Here is a 16,314-nt window from a genome sequence, read left to right on the forward strand (position 1 = left end):
CCACTATTGTGTATCAATAAAAGCCACCTGCTATCAAACAAATTTGTCACGGTTGGTCATTAGGTAGTTGCACCTGCCCATGTGAAATCCAGGCCAACGGTGGATTCATGAAAGCTTTCTGTGCTGATATTTGTTCTGTCACTTAACTTTTTTTTCAGTGCTGTTCATTGTGAGACAATGCTGACTTGGGCACTGAGCTGCTTGGGGTGGATGAGAGTCACTGGAGTTAGGTCCATTATCAATCAGCTTGGGGAAAGTGATGGTCCTTCTGGAGGCCTGGGAGGATTGTTCTCATTGCTGCTCTTGTTCCAGGACACCATTTGGAAAAGCCAGTGTTATCCTGATAATGTCTCACCATCTCATGGGGGTCTGCTTAATAAAAAATTGTTATTGCAGGATTTTCAGACTTTTGGGTAGCCCACCCAGAATTCACCCAGCGGTCAAATTGGAAAGCCATTTATATCTGAATGTGTTCTGAGCAATCTCTGTGCTGAACTTGCCTTCATGCTATCTGCTCAGATGAGATGACAGACTAGCTGGGCAGAGTTAATTAAAGGAAAATAGTGATAAGACTCACAAATGTACACTGCTGGGTGAATGGATCAAGTGCTGTAGGTGCTTGCTTGTTCCCTGACTGCCGTGTTTATTGATGTGTGCCTCAGACAATGTCGGGGCTCAACAGTGTGACTATTGACTGCAGTGGGAGTCACTGTGCTCAGCAGTTATATAAATCCGGTCATTTAATTAGGTGCCTAAGTATGGATTTAACTGGGCACTGGGTAGCAGTAGCATTGCATGTTAAACTGTTGGCCATGTCATAGCTGTTCAGTGGCCTGTGTAAAATAAATTGCTGGTCTCTGTGCATTTCCTAGTAGCCAGTTGCCCACATCATAAGTTGATTAATAAAAAATTAAAGGAAACAAATAATACCAATCAGCAGAGGTTTGCAGAGATGAGATACTCTTGTACTAATTGATATCTTTTGGACGTGATTGCAGGTTTTCTTGATAAAAGTAAGTGTTGAATGTCATAAATTTAGACTTCTCTAAAACATTATTTGAAACAATGCAAAATGTGCATGGTACTTTCAGTGGGTGAACTAGTGAATGCTTGCTTGCAAAATGCAGGCGTTAATGAGATATTTTCATTAATAAGCATGTTTCCAGGGGGCCTGACAGGGGGTCAGTTCTTGCCTCTCTGTTTCTTGTAATATGTTGGTCAATGATCTGACAACGTTTGCAAATGGTGTGAAGACGGTGAGATAGGTAAGTAATGAAGAGAACAGGCCACTGCTGTATTGTGAGCTTGGTAAGGTGAGCACAAGCACACTGTTGGTATTTCAGCATAGCCAGGTATAAAGTTATTCCCTGGGGAACAAACAATGATGACTATTCTTATGGGATCAGGCAGTCTTTCTGAGAAGAAGTGACCCTGAAAAGTAGTGGCAGGTATTCAGATGAACATGAGCTCTCAGATGGACACTGTGGCCAAAGGGCCTGCTGTAATCCTTGGATACATCAACAGGGAGACTGGAGGGGCCTCATTGCCTCTGCGTTTGGCACTGCTGTGACCACTGTTGGAATAATGGGTCTGGTACTAGTGTCTACAGTTCAAGAAGGATGTTGAGAAAATGGACTTGGATCAGCAGACCCATGAAAATAGGTTAACGCAGGAGTATCAGAGGTCACCTAGCACACGGGGCTCCTAGAGGGATGGAGGTTTCATAGTTTCATAGCTGATAGGGTTGGAAGGGACCTGAGCAGATCATCAAGTCCGACCCCCTGCCATGGCAGGAAAAAGTACTGGGGTCAAATGACCCCAGCAAGGTGTTCGTCTAACCTCCTCTTAAAGACCCCGAAGGTAGGAGCCAGCACCACTTTGCTTGGAAGTTGGTTCCAGATCTTAGCCGCCCTGACTGTGAAGTAGCGCCTCCTGATGTCTAGTCTGAATCTACCCTCTGCCAGCTTGTGACCATTACTCCTTGTCACTCCTGTTAGTGCTCGGGGAACAGGGACTCCTCCAATAGCTGCTGGTCCCCCCTGACTGGTTTGTAACAGGCCACTAGATCTCCCCTCAGCCTTCTCTTGTGGAGGTTGAACAGGTTCAGGTCCCGTCGCCTCTCCTCTTAGGGCCTGCCCTGCTGACCCCTGACCATGCGGGTGGCCCTCCTCTGGACCCTCTCAATGCTGTCCACATCCCTCCTGAAGTGCGGCGCCCAGAACTGGATGCAGTACTCCAGCTGCAACCTGAACAGTGTCGCATAGAGGGGGAGGATCACCTCTTTGGACCTGCTCGAGATGCATCTGTGGATACGTGACAAGGTGTGGTTGGCCTTTCTGACAGCGTCCCCACACTGCTGGCCCATGTTCATTTTGGCATCAATAATGACTCCAAGATCCTTTTCTGTCTCTGCACTGATGAGAAGGGAGTTCCCCAGCTTGTGAGTATGCTGCTGAATCTTCCTCCCCAGGTGCAGCACCTTGCACTTGTCAGTGTTTAAACCCATCCTGTTCTCATCTGCCCATCCCTGTAACCTGTTTAGGTCCAATTGCAGCCTATTCCTCCCTTCTAGCTTGCCCACTTCCCCCCACATCTTAGTGTCATCAGCAAATTTGAATAGGGTGATTTTTACCCCCTCGTCCAAGTCACTGATGAAGATGTTGAACAGTACGGGTCCGAGGTAAGGCAGGACCAGTGTGGGCAGGGACTGCCATGGACTTCCCTGGTACGCAGCCCCACTAGGAACTCATGTCCATGGTAGGGGATTGAGCCCCGGTTGTGTTAACCCCTGCACTGCCACTGCTGCTACCTGCCCTGCTGCCACTGCCAGGCCTGGATCCAGACCTGGCCCATGAGGAGCCACGCAGTCCATATCCAGCTCCAGGGGTCAGTTGACTTTGATAACTTGGGGTTAAAGGATTGGAAAATTAGCTGTATAGTGAAAACCTCAAGGAGAGCAATATGTTTGGCTTAACCAAGAGAAGGTTGAAAGGCCGGTTGGCCACAATTTGTAAATATTTGTGTCGGGAACCAAACTTTAATAGTGAACCAGCAAATAAAAGTTAAAAAAGAGGCAGTGGCTGAGAAACAAATACAGTCAAATTCAGTCTAGGAATGAGGTGCTTTTTACCTGTAAGGGTAATTATGCATCAGAACAAGGGCGGCGGTTGATTTTTTTTAAATGAAGGCTGGCGAGTTTTCTAACTGAGTTGCTCTGCTTCCAGCTTGCATTTAATTCAAGGAACTCTTGTGCCTTGGGGTGTACAGGAGATCAGAGAAGATGATTTTTTCAGTCCATTCTGGGCCTGCATTTTATGAACCCCAGCTATTGATTTTCTCAATGATTGTCACCCTTTTGGTTTATGGGTGGCATTTAAAGACTAGTAATGTTTAAGTGAGTCTGTACACAGATTTCAATGAGTTTTATCTCCAATATGCTCAGGGAGATAAGAGTGTGAATAGTTATTGAGAATGATGAATTGTTAGATATGGGTCAATCAAGACAGCATTGTAAAATTATATATATATATGTACATATGTACATGTATGTGTATGTATGTATATATGTGTGTATATGTATGTATATATGTATCTATATGTGTGTATGTGTGTATGTATGTATATATGTGTGTATGTGTCTATATATGTGTATGTGTGTATATATGTATATGTATGTATGTATGTGTATGTATATATATCCATGTGTGTATATATGTATGTATGTGTATGTGTATATGTGTATATATGTGTGTCTATATGTGTGTGTCTATATATATATGTATATATATACACACACATATGGACATATACATATATGTATATGTCTGTATATGTCTATATGTAGATATATGTGTATGTATATATGTGTGTGTGTATGTGTGTGTGTGTGTATATATGTATATATATGTTGCATTTTATTTAACATTAATATATTTTATTTTAAAATGAATTTATTTAAAATAAATTTAAAATTATGAAAAGCCTGTGATAAAGCCTGAATTTATAATATAGTTAATTGATTTTACTTAAATTAATCATATGCATTAATAGAATATGTTGGCTGCTGAAGTTTTCAAGAGAGTCTCCAATGACCTGGGGAATGCTGCTGGCTAAGTGTTTGCAACCAGCACTCGTTGTAGGAGTAAACCAGCTTCTGACAGCTGTAACCTCCCCTCTAGGTGCATAAAAAAAAGTTTTTTCTACACTTCAGTTTATTCAGCTAGCTCAGTTCAATGACTAGTTCACGCAAAGTTGAGAAATCAGTCAGGAGCTGAGAAAAGAAAATGAAAGTTTAATTTCTTCGTCCAACTGATAACTGAAAATTAGGTTTGAAAGAATGAGATCTACCAATTTTTAAATCTTGAAGACCATAGTAACCAGAAATAGCCAGTTTGGTTTGCATGCTTTGGATAATATTCCTTTAATAACTCAGCATAAAATGAAAGATATATCTATATAAAGTTACTCTCCCCCTTATTTATCCTGGACACTTAAGGCAATATTAAAAAATTTGAAAAATTTGAAAAGGCTCACATTTGTGAGAGCCCGGCAGGACAAATTATGCTGAGGGGAAACCAGCACGGGCTCGTGGCAGGCAGATCGTGCCTGACCAATCTAGTCTAATTTTATGACCAGGTTACAAAACACCTGGACACAAGAGGAGGGGTGGATGTCGTATACTTAGACTTCAGGAAGGCCTTTGATACGGTATCCCACCCCATACTGATGAACAAGTTAAGAGGCTGTGACTTGGATGACTACACAGTGTGGTGGGTGGCGAATTGGCTGGAGGGTCGCACCCAGAGAGTTATGGTGAATGGGTCGGCTTCGACCTGGAAGGGTGTGGGCAGTGGGGTCCCGCAGGGCTCGGTCCTTGGACCGATACTCTTCAATGTCTTCATCAGCAACTTGGACGAGGGAGTGAAGTGTACTCTGTCCAAGTTTGCAGATGACACAAAGCTATGGGGAGAAGTGGACACGCTGGAGGGCAGGGAACAGCTGCAAGCAGACCTGGACAGGTTGGACAAGTGGGCAGAAAACAACAGAATGCAGTTCAACAAGGAGAAATGCGAAGTGCTGCACCTAGGGAGGAAAAATGTCCAGCACACCTACAGCCTAGGGAATGACCTGCTGGGTGGCACGGAAGCGGAAAGGGACCTTGGAGTCCTAGTGGACTCCAAGATGAACATGAGTCGGCAGTGTGATGAAGCCATCAGAAAAGCCAATGGCACTTTATCGTGCATCAGCAGATGCATGACGAATAGATCCGAAGAGGTGATACTTCCCCTCTATCGGGCACTGGTCTGACCGCAGTTGGAGTACTGCGTGCAATTCTGGGCACCGCACTTCAAGAGGGATGCGGATAACCTGGAGAGAGTCCAGAGAAGGGCCACTAGTATGGTTAAGGGCTTGCAGACCAAGCCCTACGAGGACAGACTAGAGAAACTGGACCTTTTCAGCCTCCGCAAGAGAAGGTTGAGAGGCGACCTTGTGGCTGCCTATAAGTTCATCACGGGGGCACAGAAGGGAATTGGTGAGGTTTTATTCACCAAGGAGCCCCCGGGGGTTACAAGAAATAATGGCCACAAGCTAGCAGAGAGCAGATTTAGACTGGACATTAGGAAGAACTTCTTCACAGTTCGAGTGGCCAAGGTCTGGAACGGGCTCCCAAGGGAGGTGGTGCTCTCCCCTACCCTGGGGGTCTCAAAAAGAGGTTAGATAAGCATCTAGCTGGGGTCATCTAGCCTCAGCACTGTTTCCTGCCTATGCAGGGGGTCGGACTCGATGATTTATTGAGGTCCCTTCCGACCCTAACATCTATGAATCTATAACAGCCCGGCTATGCACTAAAATCAGCCCAATGTCTTGTGCACCTCTCCTGCTTACCTTACCTGAAGTGATGTGGGCTTCAAACGAAACTCATAAAGAGCAGCCCCTTGTCTGTCTGTTCAAGCTGAGGGATAGGAATGTGGCTAATGCTTGCATGGAGCAGACAAAGGATGGGGGAATTTTTTGATGTCTCCAACTGTTGGAGGATTCAGCAGCCTCTGTGCACTGAGTTGGTGGACTCGTCCCTAGCAGACTGGTACCCAAGGGGCAGTGTCGACAGTCTTAGCAGAGAGACCAGAAGTGAAACCATCCAGCTTTGAGTGCAGGTGCTTGAGCCCTGCCTCAGCTGAGCACTTGAATGGATGGTTAACTTCAAGCATGTGTTTGAAACTCTTGCTTAAGTCCCATTGACTTCAGTGGGATCCAGGCACATGACTTAGGATGCAACACCTGTGTCAATGTGGTGCCGAACTGAGACCCTGTTGGGGCTGCTTGGGAGATGAGCACATTGCTCTTGGCATTGCTAGGGTGATATGACCCCAGCACCCGTTCCTGCCCGGGACAGGGGGTCGGACCTGATGATCTGTTTAGGTCCCTACCACCCCTAAGCATGACGATACCATGATTGCTGCACTAGATAAGTATAGAAAGTGTCACCTGTCTCCATGGTGATTATCTTGATACCTTTTGCTAGTATTCAGTGGCTTATTGATTGGCTTTTAACTGAGAGCTTCTAACAGGGTGGAGGAAATACAGCCAGACAAAGTAAGTACTGCAGATCTGCTGTGTATCCAAGTGGCAATCTTAAGGCAGAGGGAGATGAAACGCTGTTTGGTTTAACACTAGTTGAGCTAACCAGCTTCCAGATGTGATTCCAGCTAGCTGGATCATAGAGGGCAGCAGTCAGAAAATGCATGAGAGGCACCAGGCAATGTTCAGGGCTCACTGTGGGGAGAGGGAAATTGGGAATAAAAGAGCATTAGGAACAGGAGCTCAACAGAGAAAGGCTGCGGATGAGACACCACAAAAAGGTGCGAAGGCTGGAAAAAAACTGTCTCAGACAAAAGATTGAGGGACGCTATGCTGATGTCTGTTTGACAAAGAGAAGAAGGCAACCTGGCATGAAGGGGAGCGAGTGAGAATGAATCCAGCACAATTGGTGCTGGCAGCATTTTAGGAGCCTGGCTGCGGGGGTTTTCGCAGTGCCAGCGCTCTTGCAAGGATGAGGGGTTGTGGCTACCAGGTTTCTGAGGTTCTTTCATGGCCTCGCAGACTGCGTGGTCTGCGGCATTTCATTTGGAAAGTTTTTTGGCTACAATTTGGTGGTGTGAAACACCAGGGTGAGGGTCTCCAGTGCAGAGGGGAGGGAGCAGTCTGGCTCTTTTGTGCACTAAGAGAGAGGTGGGATGCTGGCACCAGGGGAATCAGGACGATGCAGGAAGACAACTGCCTGAGTCGTTAGCAGCAGGACCTGAGTCTCTCTAGCTGAAGGCTACTGTGGCAAGCTGGAGTTTGATCTCTCAGGCTGGCCTGGTTTTCAGAGGTGCCGAGTGCCACCATTGGAAACTCAGGGGTGCGAGTGTGTTCGGAGACCCAGCAACAATGAATTTAAATCCTCATGATATCTGTTCTGGTATCTTGAAGCCATGCAATACATAGTGCAGACTCGCAATATTTGTATTGGTTTGCAAGCAGTCCTCAGACTTACGACACCATCGGTTCCTGAAAACCACATCTTAGGTCGAAACGCTGTAACTCGGAACTGATTTCCCATAGGAATAATGTTATAAATGGGGGATTGGTTCCTGGACCAAGGCCCAATACTCTATTTTCACCAAAAATACCCCAAAATTTTATACTCTATCAATTATAGATGAGTAATATAGCTACATAATGTATTTATATTGTAAATAGCAATCATATTGATTTGGAAGGACTTTTTTGAGGTGACTTTGCTGGACTTTTTGAAGGGCTCTTGGCTGGAGTCTTCTCATAGATTCATAGATTCATAGATGTTAGGGTCGGAAGGGACCTCAATAGATCATCAAGTCCGACCCCCTGCATAAGCAGGAAAGAGGGCTGGGTCTAGATGACCCCAGCTAGATACTCATCTAACCTCCTCTTGAAGACCTCCAGGGTAGGGGAGAGCACCACCTCCCTTGGCAGCCCGTTCCAGACCTTGGCCACTCGAACTGTGAAGAAGTTCTTCCTAATGTCCAATCTAAATCTGCTCTCTGCTAGCTTGTGGCCATTATTTCTTCTCAGGAGTCTTGGCTGCAGGTTTTTCTGGAGTCTTGTTTGCTTTTTTAAAGAAAGTGTCCAAGGAAGTTTGGACAGACATTCTCCAGGGAAATGGGTGACACGGCCAACTTGTTCGCTGGTGTGGCATGGCGTGGGATCAAGTGTTGTAAAGTCCAAACTGATGTCAGAAAGTTGAAACAGGGTGTTGATTTGCAAACGTTGTAAATGCCGTTCATTGTAACTCAAAATGCCGTATGTCTAGGACTGCTTGTCCATGAAATGAAAATGGCTTTGCATAGTTGCTGTTCACTCATTGCTGAGGTGTGCAAAGAATCAGGTTTTGTTTTAAACCCCTGCGCCCTGCTTTTCTTCAGAAGCAGCCTCTAGTTTTCAGTGCCTCTGAGTTTGCAGACCTGGCTCCTGCTCTGTGTGTCAGCACAGTCATGGACACCGTCAGCTGGAGAGCAGTGAGAACAGCTTTCCTCAACATTGTGCTATTAAGCACTGATGGGGATTCTGGATTCTCACTGGTGGTTGCCAAAGCACCCCTTGGGTAGCCACAAGCAGTGACATATATGTAGTAGCAAGGTTGACTCAGTCAGGCTGTTCTTCTTTGCTGTTGCAAGCCTGGGCACTGGCTGGTGGCAATGAAGTAAAGTCCAAGAAAATCCCTACCAAACGTTTGGGCAGTGTGTGTTTTCAGAAAGTTTATCAGTCTCATCAGCAAGACAAGGGTATCTGCTTCCCAGGAGGCAATGCCTGTCTCATCTGGACGCAGATACATTTAAAATCCTTCCCTGCTGCAGCAGGGATGTGCCACTTTGGCCTGCCTGCTTTTGGTCGCTACCAGAGCAGGGCAAGCATGCAGTGGGCCTTGCTGGGCAGCGAGGTGTACTACAGCAACCCAACCTGTTGGCATGGCATGGGGCCATCTGCAAAATCTGGGAGTTTTGTGCATAGGAGAAGGATGGTAAATGAATGATTTTTTTCACCGAAGGAATGGGGAAGGGCTCCTCAAGGATGGGGTTGGCATGAGTTGCTGGATGGAGTATCACACGTCCGTGTGACCGGATAAAGCAGACTTTACAGTGTGACGCCATTCAAAAAGCCCTGCTAGGACATGCAGAGCTTTTTTGCTGGAATCTCAGCTCTGTGTTGTTAAGCCTTTTCTCTTCTCTTTTCTCCCAGGGATGTCTTCCCACAAGGCCTGCCTGATGAATATGCCTTTGTAACGACCTTCAAATTCCGGAAAGCTTCCCGGAGAGAGGACTGGTATATTTGGCAGATTATCGACAAATACGGGATACCTCAGGTACGGGACTCTTTCCAGCGGTTCGGAGAAGATGTGTTGGACAAGCCAGAATTGTTGCTTTAGACTCCCGCTATCTCTTCAGAAAGGATTAATAACAATCCCTTTGGGTTGCCCATTGCTCAGGTCACTCTGCAGTGCACTTTGAATTGGAAATGGCCCCTGGTTTACATTGGCCCATGGTGGTTATCTGTCTGCAGGGAGGTGTGCCAAGCTAGCAAAATCCCTGTGAACAAGTCCCCATTCCTAAAAAACTTTGGATTTGAACTCCAAATTTTGAAGTTTTTCAGCCAGTGCTGTTTAAGAAAAGTTACTGCTTGTGTTGAATGGGGGAAGGTGGTCTCTGTAATTACAGCACAGGACTAGCACTCAGGACAGGTGGCTTCTACCCCTGGCTCTACCATATGCTTCTTGCTTGACCCTGGAGATGTCAAGCAGTGTTTCTCTGCCTCCGCTTTGCTATTTATGAAGTGGGATTAGCAATGCTTTCTTTTCCAACCTGGGTTTTTTTAAATGTAATTCATTGACATCTGAAGCACTTCGAGATCCTCAGATAGAAAGCATGATAGCCTTATCTGTTCCTGGGTAGGACTTTTACCACCAGGCCACAGGAATTGTCTTTGCCCAGCATACGCACATTGTTTTCTTATGGTAGAATAACTCACGAGTCCATTTTCTCTTGGGCTGAGCTGAAAAATCGAGCCTGTTAGATCTGGAAAGCAAAAAGCAACAGAGATCATGAGCATTATTTTCAAAAGCGCTGCAGTACTATTCCCAGAGGTGACTACAGGCCTCATTCAAAGTCGGTAGAACTCAGTCTCCCAAAGATATATGGGCCCGATCAGGCTGATGTGGTGCATGCCTCCATTGAAGCTTCAACCCACTTAAAAAAAATAAGTGCCTTTTCCTAGGGAGGTGATTGAAAGATATGGGGGGTAGACAGCTGGCTTCCTGGGGCAGCAAATGAAAGAGATATGCCTGTCCTCCAAATGCCAGTCCTGAGCACCTCGGTGCTAAGATGCCTACCGCTAAACGACTGGAAACATAAAGTGGTGTTTGAACACCTTTTTAACCCCAGGACCAGATGCCTGACTCGGGACGGCCCATTAGATGCCTCCTTCCGTTCCACCTAGGTTCTGGTTTGTCATGTGGGTTTACCAATTTGGATGTCTTTTTTCAAAAGGAATTGAGGGTCCTAAATTACTGAGATGCTTCTGAAAAGGTTAACTCATATCTGCTTGCTCCTAAATCCCATAGTTTGCTCTGCACGCTGCTTATTCCACCCTCCAAAAACAGATCGAAATCTATGGCGGTTGGGTCTTAGCAATGGAGGGAATGAGATTGGGTGGCGATTACAATGAACCAGTAGAGTTCACATTTGATGGGTGATAAGGGTAAAGTAGAGGGTTAAATTGGACTTTTTTTCTCTTGCTTGAAAACATCATTGGTTTGATCCCAGGCACTCAGTGCTCCAGGCTTTTTGTTACTCTTGGGTCACAAGAGTAGGTGACTTATACCAGGTGTCATGTAATGGCTTTCAGCCTTTCTGTATCTCTCTGCCTTGTCCTTCCTCCGTCTCATTTAATATCTCATCTGAATGTATATCCCCCAGCCCCCTGCTTGTATCTCTGTCCTTCCTCCTCTACTGTCATTAACTGAATGACTCCATCAATCACTTTGAGATATGGCGTAGATGAAAGGACGACTGTTGAAAGAACAAAGTTTTGTTTGCATGTGCAGGGCTATTTCTGTTGGTTCTCAGGTTTCTATCCGGCTGGATGGGGACAACAAAGCTGTGGAGTACAGTGCCATAGGGCTGACCAAGGATGCCGTGAGAGTGGTCTTTCGAAGCGCCCGAGTCAGCGACCTGTTTGACCGCAACTGGCATAAGATCGCCCTCAGCATCCAGTCCAAGAGCGTCTCCCTCTACATAGACTGCAAGCTGGTGCAGACGCTCCCTATTGAAGACAGAGAAAATATTGACATTCAGGGAAAGACTGTGATTGGCAAACGGCTTTATGACAGCGTACCCATCGATGTAAGTCCTGAGTAAGGAGATCGAGACCTGGGGACGCGGTTCTCTGGCCAGCTGTAAAAGGCAGGAAGATGGGTTATGCCATTTCCTTATTCCATGCCACTTACTGAATCCCTGCCTAGGATGGGAATGACCAGCATCCCATCCAGTGCCGGGGGGGGGGGTTGAAGCATGTACTAAGGGGTTAAAAACAGGAACTTCTTTTCATCCTTCTGGACAGTTGTAGTTTGTCTTTGTCGAAGTCCAGTGCAAACTCACTGGTACTGATCACCCTGAAATGTCACTCGATCTATATAGTACCTAACTAGGTATTGAAAAAAAAAAATGTTGGCTCCATCTGGCTTTATATGGCATTCATGTATAGTAGTTAGCAATAGAAAATCCTATATATCATTGAGTTCACCCCTGGAAAGGCAGGGAATAGATCCCACTTTACAGGCTATTGAATCTAATAGGAGTTAAATTAGTTCTATACTTGATCTTAGCGAATGGGTGTAGGTAGGTCTATCAAGCGTGATTCCTGAATGTAAGGGGACTGATTTCCCATTGTTTTGTGATTCCTGTGGTTTTTCCTCACAGAACAACAAGAACAAAAAATCAACACCTTCATGTCCTAATGAAACCAGAGTAAAGTTTTCAGGAGTAGAGGGCATATTATTTAACTTGGTCTAATAAAAGATACCAGATTCACCCAGAGAGCCTTGTCTGCCTATTTCCTTATAGAAATTTGTCTGGGACACAGAGGTTAATACAACTCTTCACTCTTGTAAGCTGTTGTAAAGGATCTTTAATGAGTCCAGATCATCAAAATCTTATTAATTTGTACCTCTTATACCATGCCAACTTATTATTTGCTCATAGAGAGAGGAATAAGTAGCGTAGAATCCCTAGAGCCATTATAGATCTAGCCCCTTATTTTATTCCTTGTATCAGAGCACTAGGACAACTTATCATCAATAATTCACAGTCCTTGGGCTTATTGTTGTATTTTGTTTTCTAGTTTGATCTACAGCGCATGGTGATTTACTGTGATTCTCGACATGCTGAGTTGGAAACCTGCTGTGACATTCCCTCTGGACCAGTGAGTTGGCTTTGGTTTTTTTGTTGGTGTTGCTCCTTTAACACACACACAGTCTCCCTCTCTCTTAGTTGCATTTTTTTATTCCAATAAGGGGATGCACCAGTGTAAGTTTATGATTTTATAATGACAGCAAATCAAACGGAAACTGTACCAGTCCCATAACATAGGGAAGAGTTCATCATAAATGAAGAAGAACAAAAAAGAGGAGAAAGAAGTATAAAAAATTAAGTCTCCTAGTCCCTGTCTGTTCTCTGTCGAGCTGTCATGGGGAAACAGAAAACGCTGAAGTGTCCAAGTGCTGAGCGCAGAATAAGAACTCAAAATAAAAATATTCAACGTTTCCTACTGCTGCTATAGGGGAAGAGCTAGAGCAGCAGAAGTTGCTAGTTAGTCTCAGTTCAGTTCCCCATTGACAGATGTCTGCATTGCAAAAAGAAAAAAAGGTGGGGAAGTTTTCAGAGCTTCTTGCTGCTATAGCCGCTGTTTGGATGAACAGGATTTCGGCATCAAATCAGGTACTATTCAGTTAGTTAAAAAAAATAACGTTACTAGGAAAGACAATAAAAATCTGTTGAACCTTTTGACCCCCATGACACTCAGCTACGTGCCCAAAAAAATGCCAGTTTGGCTTCTGAAAAGTGGGCAAAAGGCAAATGCACTTTCTAAGGCAAAGACCTGATAATAACATGTGCTCTTTGGATTCAGTGCCAGGTGATGGTTATTACGGAGGCACCACCCCGTGAAGTCAGACCCACTGTTGGCAGCGAACAAATTGGTCACATAAAGACCCTCAACTGTTCTTGTCCTGCTGGTGAGAAGGTGAGTGTTGGGGCACTCTCCATTGGGAACGTCTGCTGCTTTTTGGTTTGAGTAGTATGGTCAGTAGAGGACGGGGTGCTGTCAAACACTTGGTGTTTATCTGCAGTGCCAGACAGGATACAAGTGTAGATTGATGGCGTCAAGTAAGAGTGGTCCAGTGATATGAGCACTGGAAGTGTGCAGCTCCCTCTTCCACCACGAAGTACTTGTGTGGCACTGGGCAGTCTAGAGCCTCTCTGTTCTGCATTTCCCCATCGATGACATTGGGGTAATTTTTCCCCTCTACCTAACAGGGGCATGAAGAGGATACATCTTTTACAGATTATATAAAACTTTGACACCTACTGATAAAAGCTTGGTGCTTGTTAATTGTTCATCAATTGTGTTGGTTGGGACAAAGAGTGGTCTCTTCGCCGGTGTTTATCGGTACCCTTATCCTGATTGTGGCTGCTGCATATCAATGTAGAAAATAAAGCTGCTGTTTTTACTACCCCCTTGAAGTCTGGGTTTCAGAGAGCAGGGATAGGGAAGGTTTTGGGGGCAAATGTCATCTGTAATGGGAAAAAAAAAATCCCCTCGGATCCAGTGGAGCGGCGCTTGCTCATGTCATCTCTGACAAAAGGTGCCTTCAAGGGGTTAGCACAGTTGCAGTCTTTTTAGTTCTTGCTGTTCTTGTATTAATGTGCCATTGCTCAAGCCTTGAGAGCATGTCGTTTATAATGTATTGCCCCCTGAAATCAGTGGGGCTCTTTCCATGAAGCTTGATGGATGTTGGATTGGGCCACTCACTGTTCTGACGTAATGAGATGTGCCGTCTCCTAAAGCCCTTCTTTTCTCCTTAGGGTGAGAGGGGTCCACTTGGCCCCGAAGGTCCTCAAGGTCAAAAGGTTAGTACTGCATTTTTCAATTTGTCTATTAACAAATAGCTGATGTGCTGGGTAATTCTCCACCACCTGATGAGTTTGATGACCAAAAGCTAATTGATGTCATGGCAAACTAGAGGAGGATGCAGTTGAGTCTGGACTAGGGTATGGCAGAGTGTAGTAGTTACATTGGGTCCTTTCACCTCATTACGGCATTTGTAGAGAGCATGCAGAACTACTAAAAGGTTTTTTCCATGTGAGTTTTCCACGTACCTGGTGTTACGGGTGAGGTCTGGATGAGGCTTTTCCAGGAACGCTCTGCAGTATCTACAATGCACCTTGGGTGATGTTATTACTGACGCTTTTCTAGGAACGCTGTGCAATATCTGCAATGCACCTTGGGTGATGTTATTACCGTTAGTCACGTTCCATGAACTTTATGAGAATGGGGTTAGGGAAATGGAGCACTGTAATCCATTTTCCTTGGCAAGACCATTTGAGTCATCGTAGGATGTTAAATTTAGGTCACACTTTTAGCAAAGAGTTCCTCTGAAAATGCGCACAGCACCTCAAGTCTGTCTGTTCTTTAGCTTTGCAATGTGAGCTGTACATTAGCTTGCGCTCTACCTGGGCCTTTTCCCCACAGTCTTCTGCAGAGCTCATCTCTGCTTTCCACCGATGCATCTAAATCTGACTCGGTTGGATGTCCCTTAGTCGTGTGACGTTCAACTTTGCACCTTTGAATTATGATTCAGGCTGTGTGTAAAATTGATTTCCCTATTTGATTGTTAAGCTGAAACACCAGAGGGAGGAGACGTCAGAAATGACGGTTGAAGTGCAAATCTCTGTTCAGAAAAGAGAGCAGCGAGGCAGTCATTTATGCTTTGTGGCTTGAAAGATCCTGGCTTTTTGGAGGCGCTTGCTGAAGCACCCTGAGAAAAATGTTTCTGGGTGTGCAAAGAAATGCCGTGCGTGTGTGTGTGGGGTGGGGGGGTATATTTTCTGTTCGAGTAAATGAACATGGGCCTGTTAACTTTGAGCTATACTCAGTGAAGTTGGCAGCAAATTCCTCCCTTTGTTTCTTTGTGGCTATAAATAGCAGCTCCCTCTCTTAATGGGTGACAGTTTAAGTAATGATGGGCTATTTTGCAGCATGCCAGAACCGTGTGGAATTGTTCCAAGAAGGACACAAAAGCCGGACAGTGATTTAAAACACAAAGCTCGTGTTGCTTTACCCATCGGCAAGCTGTGTATGTTTGGGGGACATGCCATCTACACTGTGCAGTGCAGCCCAGTGTGGAGATACCTGAGCTCAGTTGGGTAGTAGCAGCAGTGTGTAAAGAGGGAATTGCACAGTGTTACACATACCTTGCTCTAACTAGCACTAGTTCACTTCACTTCCCAAGTGACCAAAACAATGAGTCTGTGGATGAATGATTGACTTGAAATGCTTTTGCACCGATGCATGGGAAACCATCCCTTGGCTTCCCACGACACGTACAAGCCAAGGCAGGTTGGTGTCACAGAGGTCCAGCGAGCCGAGTCCATGCCCAGTTGTGGACTCGGTTTCAATCAAAGCTCTGCTGATGGCTTGGTTTGCAGAACGTGGCAAACCATTTGATCTCTCTGTGTGTCAGCTTCTCCAGGTGCCAAACAGGGCAAAGCAGGCTTTGTCCTTGCTGGGAGGAAGACATGGATGCAGAGCCTTTAACGATGTCCATGTGCCATGAATATTGAGAGCTTGACTTGCTACCATAAGAGGTGTAACGAGCAGTTTTTGTACCCTGGGCAGGATGGGGAAAGGGTAGTGGGTGGGATGACAAGGGGAACAGAGGGTGGGACAAGTGCTGTCTTACCTGCCGTTGCTGCCAGGGCTGGCTTGCTGCAGACCGGACCTGGGACCAGACCTGGGGGTGGGGAGGGGTCTCTGTTTTCTTCTGGTTTCTGAACCTTTAGGGTCCACTTGAGTTGCATGTTAAAATTTTTCTCTGCAACCATGAGGATTAAACCGTGACTTTTTCAACAGCAGCACCACCTGAATCCAGGAGCTGGGGCACTCAGAAACAAGTGGGAAGGATCACAGTGCTCCTGATACAGTCAAGAAAGCTGGCAGTACTGCAAGCAGGTGGGCGGAGGG

The 16,314-nt window shown here is 45.6% G+C and overlaps 1 protein-coding gene across 1 annotated transcript in view; it reads left to right on the plus strand.

The window, feature by feature from the left end:
- COL22A1 (collagen type XXII alpha 1 chain) overlaps window positions 1-16,314 on the plus strand; it is a 295,276-nt gene that overhangs the window by 105,464 nt on the left and 173,498 nt on the right. The window contains exons 6-10 of the mRNA XM_025214699.1: window positions 9,259-9,382; window positions 11,142-11,417; window positions 12,415-12,495; window positions 13,201-13,314; window positions 14,157-14,201. Coding sequence (XP_025070484.1) covers window positions 9,259-9,382; window positions 11,142-11,417; window positions 12,415-12,495; window positions 13,201-13,314; window positions 14,157-14,201 — 640 coding nt within the window. The remainder of the gene's footprint in view (window positions 1-9,258; window positions 9,383-11,141; window positions 11,418-12,414; window positions 12,496-13,200; window positions 13,315-14,156; window positions 14,202-16,314) is intronic.

Source organism: Alligator sinensis, unplaced genomic scaffold (assembly GCF_000455745.1).
Source record: "Alligator sinensis unplaced genomic scaffold, ASM45574v1 scaffold721_1, whole genome shotgun sequence".
NCBI classification, from domain to species: domain Eukaryota; kingdom Metazoa; phylum Chordata; order Crocodylia; family Alligatoridae; genus Alligator; species Alligator sinensis.